The 6,944-nt window shown below is 62.6% G+C and overlaps 2 protein-coding genes across 2 annotated transcripts; one reads left to right on the forward strand and one right to left on the reverse strand.

The window, feature by feature from the left end:
• The first annotated feature begins 67 nt into the window (after positions 1-67).
• CCDC137 (coiled-coil domain containing 137) lies at positions 68-1,919 on the forward strand. Its single transcript, XM_010721493.2, is given in 7 exon segments — positions 68-341; positions 344-369; positions 481-611; positions 688-892; positions 1,120-1,202; positions 1,289-1,368; positions 1,439-1,919. Coding segments are annotated over 7 exon segments (972 nt in total). The 5' UTR covers positions 68-101; the 3' UTR covers positions 1,646-1,919.
• Positions 1,920-3,510: 1,591 nt separating this feature from the next.
• On the reverse strand, positions 3,511-6,892 carry GPRC5C (G protein-coupled receptor class C group 5 member C). Its single transcript, XM_003211509.4, has 4 exons — positions 5,216-6,892; positions 4,664-4,758; positions 4,321-4,455; positions 3,511-4,138 (listed from the first exon to the last, which is right to left on the reverse strand). Exons 1-4 carry the CDS (start codon positions 6,462-6,464, stop codon positions 4,106-4,108), a joined length of 1,512 nt encoding a protein of 503 aa, XP_003211557.1. The 5' UTR covers positions 6,465-6,892; the 3' UTR covers positions 3,511-4,105.
• Between the last annotated feature and the right edge of the window lie 52 nt (positions 6,893-6,944).

Below are 6,944 nucleotides of genomic sequence, written 5' to 3' on the forward strand. Positions count from 1 at the left end.
ACATCCCGCCGCCGTGCCCCGGCAAAGGCCCGCCCCCCTTCCCGTTCCGAGAGACGGCTCTCTCACCCAATGGCAGCCCAGCTTCTAGGCAAGGTCAGCCAATGAGAGTGCGGCAGCGGAGCAGAGCCAATCGGAAGAGAGAGGCGGAGCGGAGGCGTCGGAGGGCAACCGGAAGCGGAGGCAGTAGAGGGAGTGGAGAGCGCGTGGGGAGCAGCGGGGCCATGGGACTGGGGAGAAAGAAGGGACAGGGACCGGGACCGGGACCGGGAAAGGGAAAAAGAAAGGGACAAGGACTGAGACCGGGACATGGAAAGGAACAGGGACCGGCCCCCGGGAAGGGGCCCCGGCCGCCGCCACGCCACGCGGCAGGTCAGTGCCCGGTGCGGTGGGCTCGGGCAGCCTCTCAGGGCCGGCTGGGTCCCGCTGAACCGGGCTCCCCGATGCCCCATCACAGCCCATACCGTTCCCGTTATCCCCCAGGAAGGAGAAGGCGTTGGTCAACCTGAAGCCCAAGCACCCCGACGAACAGGAAATCCCCTTCCGCCTGCGGGAGCTCATGCAGAGCCGTGAGGCTATGAAGCACCCCAAAGCCCGGGCAAGGCGGGCAGCAGGTGGGGGCCTGCATCCTCTAAAATGTCCCCAGCCCAGCCTGTCCCTGCCTGTAATCTTGCTGTCTGTCTCTCCTAGAGAAGCCACAGCGTCCCCAGGGGACCGAGGCACAGGAGGACATCCCTGTGCCCAGGTTCCGTCGGCGCAGAGGGGAGTCGGAGCGCTCCTACGTGTGCCGCATGGAGCGGGAGGTGCAGCATGTGCTGGTCCTCAGCAAGAACCAGGTGCAACGGGAGCCTGAGAAGGAGGCAGCAGCACCGCAGAAGTCTCAGAGAAAGAAAGAGTGAGAGCAAAACCAGCACGGCTACTGAGGCAGGGCTGGGGCAGCCAAGTCCGTGCTCTGATTCTGAGACCCAGCTCTACAGGGCTGGATCTGAGTCCAGCCCTTGGAGCAGCTGTACACTCCTGATGCTAGGCTAGTCAGGGGAGAGCAGCAGAGCTTGACTTTCAAGGGGATTCCACGGGGTAGAAGCTCTCTTCCTCTCTGCAGGTTGTAAGATAGCTCTTCAGGTTTCAGAACAAGAAGCTGGACAAACTGCGGAAGAAGAAGGAGGAGAAGAAAGAGGCTTTGCTGGAGAAGAGCCTGTTCCAAGGTGGGAATGGCGCAGGGAGGCTGACTGCAGCGACCCATGTGCAGAGGTGGGAGCGGCGTCCTCCCTGACACCAGGTTCTCTCCCAGACCCAGTGGCATTCGGTGAAGTCGTGACAGAGCCACCCACCATCACCTCACGGCCCCGCAGTGGGGGTCCCACTGAGAAGGTGAGGTTTTGGGGGCACGGGGCTCTGTGCCTGTCTCTGCATCCCTGACCCATCCCATCTCTGCCTACAGGCCGGTCGGAAGCGGCTCCTGCTCACACCTCACCTGGGCCAGAGCCGGGCAGCCCCCACTGTGCCAGTATCACTGGCTCGTCAGCGCATCGTGCAGGAGGAGCGAGCGCGTGTCATCCAGGCCTACCGGGACATCCAGAGGCGCAAGCAGCAGCAGCGGGACGCGGCACGGGGAGGCACCCAGCCTAGCAGTGGGGTACCAGGCTGAGCCCACCTGTCCCAGTGAGGGAATGCAACCCCTGGACCCCCGTGTGGAGCAGCGTTTGGATTGTACTGCCCTTGTGGCGATCAGCTGGGCGCACAGGCAGCAATGGGGACATGAAACCCTGGGACTCAGTGGGGACTGTTCCCACTTTGCTGCCAGTACAGAGACCTGTGCCCTTCCCAGCACCTCGGAGTGGGCACCCTACAGAAGGCAGGGGCATACCTATGAGGTTATGGGGCCACGGACCTGTTGTAGTAAAAGTGCTGATAAATGCTGACGATGTGTGCTTGTTTGTGCCTCCTGCACCATCCCAGCTTTGCTGGCAGTGTGCAGTGGCTGGGAAGGAACAGCGCTGCGTGCCAGCAGATGGCACTCCCAGCCTGCAGCACCCATGGCATTGCTGTCACCACAGGCTGGCCTGGCAGTGCTGGCACTGCACATCCTCTGGTAGGGGCAGGACCCTCTGCTGGATACTGTGCACGACCATTTCCTGCCCTGGCTGCAGTGAGGAGGGCAGCAAGCCGAGCCCAGAACACAGCATTTCTTATGCTGAGTCCATGTTCACCTGCACAGTGTCACTTTCCTCCATCATCACTCTCACCCCTCGGACTCGTTGCATGAGCCCGCAGTCCTCAGCTCCCTGTGCTTTCAGTATCCCCAGTCCACATTCCTGCCAGGCACCAGGATCGCTGCTGGGACCCCGTCCGTGCCCCGTGCAGGAGATGACAGCCCGTCCAGCTGCCCCCGCTCTCAGCCTCAGGGCTGCAGATCGCTCCCAGCACAGCGCAGCCCACGTGTGCCCGTGCGGCCGTTTCACCTGCACAGGACAAAGGCAGCGCTGTTCCTCAGCCCCGTGCCGCACAAAGCGCTGCCTGTTGGAGCAGGGCCGCCCTGCGGCCAGCACTGGCAGAGACCGGGGGCTCCGGAGGGGCTGAGGCCGCCGGCAGCACCGGAATGGCACAGCCCAACCCAGCCCTGAGTCCTTGCACGGGGCTGAATGGGAACAGTGTCTGTGCACCTTGTTTATAGAGAGACTGCTGTCCCCAGGGCTGTGTCACCCCAGGATGGCTGTGCTGCTGGCTGGGGACCACAGTGTGCCTTGCGCAGGTCGGGGCAGCTGTGGTGCACCCAGCTTAGCAGAGGGGACGCGCCATGTGCCATGCAGTGCCAGGAGGAGGGCAGGCTGCGGCAGCCCCGGAGACCTGGAGCTCTTGGTGCTGCCTGGAGACGTCCCCACAGCCAGCTGGCACCAGGTAAACATGAGTGATGCAGCACAACCCCAGGGGCACAAGCAGCGCCTGATGGGAGCCTGCTCCAACTGCACATCATCATCTGCTCTGGCACCTGCTGTGTCATGACAGGGCTGCGCCATGTCCCCAGTGCCAGGAGCATCCCGGGGAGCAGGGGGATGTGCCTGCAGGGCTGGGACACGGTGTGTGCTGAATACTTGCACATGGTGCCTTCAAGGAGACTGGGTCACCCACCTCCCCCAGCCAACCACTATGGAGCCATTTCAGCCCTGAATAATTCATAATGCTCCCGTTGGCTCAGCCACAGGCTTCCTGCCCGCAGCAGAAATCGCTGCAGAAAAGAAAGGCAATCTGAGCAGAAGCTGCCCCTGACCTTGGCATGTCCTCTGCACCATGCTACCTTCTGTAGGGTATCCATTTGCCCGTTCTGGCACAGCTGCCCTATCTGCACCCTGGTCCCAGTGCAGGAGCATGAGGCCACTTGGGGCCATGCTGGGGATCCACAGTGCCACCAAGGAAGGGAGGAGGGGCTGAACACAATGGCACAGAGGTGGAAGCCTTTGGCTGATGGATGCAATGCAGCTGGGCACCCCATCCCCATCATACTACAGGACCACATAGGAAAACTCACCTTTATTGGGTCTGACCTTAAAAAGGGGAGAGGAACAGAGGAAGGAGGGGGCTCAGCTCCATCCCAGTGCCCTGAATGTGATCCTCAAGCCCTGGCATGGAGACTGGGACAAGGCACAGATCAGGCAGTCAGAGCCGCGGGGAGAGGCCACTGGGAGGTGAAACCCAGAGCACCCCCATGTCCCCCAGTGACAGGGGGAGCGAGGCACAGCAGGAGGGTTCAGAGAACTGGGGATGGCTTGGGGTGCAGTGCCCTGGTCTGGGCACAGCAATTGGTGAGGTTCATGAGGTGCAGCCCTGGGCAGGCACCCCCACGCTGCTGGCTGTCCAGCAGCAAAACATCCCCAGTCCACAGGGGACTGGTGTCCGTGCATGGTGAAGGCAGTGTCGGGACAGCATGGGGTGGCAGTGGGGAGCTGGGCAGAGCAGGCAGCCTGCAGTGCCACAGCCAGGCAGCATGGTGCAGGCTGCGGGGCTGCATCCAGATGTTCCCAGCTCAGGAACTGGCTCCAACAGGGTCAGATGCACCAGGCAGGGAGGCATAGTAGGGTCACGGCTGCGCCAGTGCTGTAGGACCTGGGCTTCACCACCGGTTCCTGCTGTATGGGGACAGCACCTGCAGGCACAGCAGGATGGCACTGGGCAGTACGCTGAGCAGCTCAAAGCCATCCCCACCCGGCGCCATCCCCACCTCTGCCTGCATGGGAAACTGCAGCGTAGGCAAACTTTGCACCCTGACTCTGGCCAGCAGCCCAGCACCACTGCCCCCTCCCTGCTGCTTGTTGCTCATTAACCCACCTGGCTGCCCCGAGCATCTCGCTGTGCTGCAGCGTGTCGGGCCTGCACGGCGAAAGCATCCTCGGCTCGCAGTGTGGAGCTGGCACTGCTGGCGGCGGTGGCACGGGGCAGGATCACATCATAAGGACCTTCACTCTGCAAGGGCATAGGGGAATGTAGAGGACTGGGAATGCTCCTGGGGAGCTCAGCAAGGAGGGGACCCACCCCAGCACCAAGCATCCCAACCTGATGTGAGGATCAAGTGCACCCTATATACCTTTATCTGGCCCCATCCCAGCCACCTGTTATTGATCAGCTCGGTAAAAGCTCATCTCCATGTGGAAGGCACTGGTGCTGCCCTTACCGTCCCCTTGTGCATCAGAGCCATCTCTGTGGGCTGGTAGACGCTGGTCAGCAGCTGCCCATTGTAGCCGCTATACGGGGACACCGGCTTCTTGGCTGCAAAGAGACAGGGACGGTGAAAAGGCTGAAAACACGGGCCTCGCTCAGCCGCCCTACCTGCGAGCTGGGCCTCGTTAGCAGCTTAATGAGCCGACAGCAGCCAGCTGCCCTATGCCCTTCCCTGGGGACGTCCCTGGGGTTTGCATCACTGCAGGGCGGGAGGGGCACCCCCAATGTTATTGCAAGTTCTCTCGAGTGCTGTCACCTCACTGACGCTGCTTCCACTAACGAGCAAAGAGCCAACCCAGGGCGGAGGGCCGGGAGCCGTGGGCACCCCACGCTGGGGAGGGGAGCGCGCCCGGAGCAGCTTGAGCTCAGCCCCAACTGGTACACCCAGCCCGGCGTGTTTTTGGGAGCCACAACAATGCGGGCACGGCTCCCGGCCGCTGGGTGGGTCGTGGCAGCAGACGTCTCACTGTGCTGTGCTGTGCCGACCCTGCAGCCCGGTGCCTACCGAAGGAAGGCTCATCCATGGAGAAGGCTTTGTTTTCTACAAACATGCTCTGCGACTTCTGCTCCTTCAGGATGGTCTCGTAGCCCACCCCACGCGTGGGGTACACGTCGTCCTCGTAGCCTTGCTCAGAGCTGCGCCGCGTCACGTGCGTCACCTCGGGGATGACGTAGAGGAGGATGAAGGCGTAGGCGTTAGACACCAAAGCGATGGCCAACGTGGGGTCATCCCAACCGGGCTTCTTGCCCACGTGTTGGTTTCCATAGAGGTACATGGCCGTCCATGCCACCCAAATGGCCATGGAGAGGCCGGAGGTGGCCAAGATGAAGACGCCGTGCTTCCTCCAGCGCGTGTAGCGGCCGCACAGGGTTGGCCAGGCGGTGCCGAAGGCAGCCACCAGCAGCACCATGACATAGATGAGCGCCATGACGAAATCAGCTTCCGTCAGCCCGCAGGGGTCCGTGGATCCGCCCTCCTGCCGGGCCACCGTGATGATGAGCCACTCGGTGTTGATGATGACCTCCACCAGTGCCAGGAGCAGAGCTATCGCCAGCGTCACCCAGCCTCGTGGGCCACGGTTCCTCCGCGCCAAGAAGTTGAGGGCCACGGCGTGTGCCAGCAGGCAGGAGAAGCAGAGTGCGAAGAGGACACCGAAGAGAAAGCGGCGAGAGGTGCAGGTGGAGAAATCTGGCCCCACGATGAAGTCAAACGTCAGGCAGAAGAGCCCGAAGGTGCCCAGCAAGAAGAAGGTCTGCGTGGCCACCAGGCTTTTCTTCTGGGAGTCCTCCACAAAGGGCAGGCTGGCCACCAGCACGATGGTGAGCACGAAGCTGGTCACGGCACCCAGGCTGGCCGCGGCCTCCAGCACGATGCCCCATGCTGCTGACAGGTCACAGAGGTTGTAATAGAGCGAGGAGAGGTCCTGGCTGCATCCTGATGGAGGGGTGCTCTGGGCACGGCCCACGGGCAGCAGAACCAGCAGGATGCAGGCAGCTGCTGGCACTGCAGCACCCATCCTGCACGGCAGGTGGGTGCCAAGCGGGGATCCACGGACCCTGTGGGGAAGAGAAGCATTACAGAGCTGGGAGCAGGAGCTGGTGCTGCTTGTGCTGTCTGCAGGTGCTGGAGCATCTCTGTGGCAAGTGATCAGCTCCCGGTGAGCCCGCCCCACCACAGCCCAAAGCAGCTCCAGATCAGAGCAGGCAGACATGCATCTCCTGTCACCTCCTTGCCTGGACGCAGCACTGTTCATGTGGGCCTCCTGGAGGAACCGAGCATGGGTCTGGGCTGGGAAGCAGAGCTAACACTTGGAGACACTTGGGGCTACATGCTAGCATGGCTTTGCATGCCAGCTTGTTCCTCTTTTTGCTTCTCCTGGCCCACTTCCCTCCTGTGGCTCCGGGCACTGACCCACCACGGGTCTCGTGTCTGACCATGCACGCCAGCGCTCCTGGTCACATGCAGCCGCAGCCCGGCATGGCACAGTGTGGCACGGCATGGCACAGCACGGCGTTGCCCTGTGGGTACGGGGTCTGTTCCCACTCCCAGCCCCAGGGAGCGCAGTGCCGGTAGCAGGGGATGAGGAAGGAGAGGGGCGAGCTGCAGCCCCTGCGCTCCCCTCTGGGAGGAAACCGGGCAAGAAAACAGCAACAAGGTCACTCCGGGGCTCAGACAGGGGGGTGTTCCAGCCCCCAGCTCACTGCCTCCGCTTCCAAAACCCCCGCCCTGGGGG

This window comes from Meleagris gallopavo, chromosome 20 (assembly GCF_000146605.3).
Source record: "Meleagris gallopavo isolate NT-WF06-2002-E0010 breed Aviagen turkey brand Nicholas breeding stock chromosome 20, Turkey_5.1, whole genome shotgun sequence".
In the NCBI taxonomy this organism is placed as follows: Eukaryota; Metazoa; Chordata; class Aves; order Galliformes; family Phasianidae; genus Meleagris; species Meleagris gallopavo.

What these genes read in the sequence shown, in the direction of transcription:
- GPRC5C (XM_003211509.4), bottom strand. Translation starts at nt 6,464, where the DNA reads ATGAACAGTGCTGCGTCCAGGCAAGGAGGTGACAGGAGATGCATGTCT. An exon ending in CTCTGATGCACAAGGGGACG is followed by an intron (nt 4,456 to 4,663) that starts GTAAGGGCAGCA and finishes ATGCCCTTGCAG; the next exon opens with AGTGAAGGTCCTTATGATGT. An exon ending in GAGATGCTCGGGGCAGCCAG is followed by an intron (nt 4,139 to 4,320) that starts GTGGGTTAATGA and finishes CTGTGCCTGCAG; the next exon opens with GTGCTGTCCCCATACAGCAG.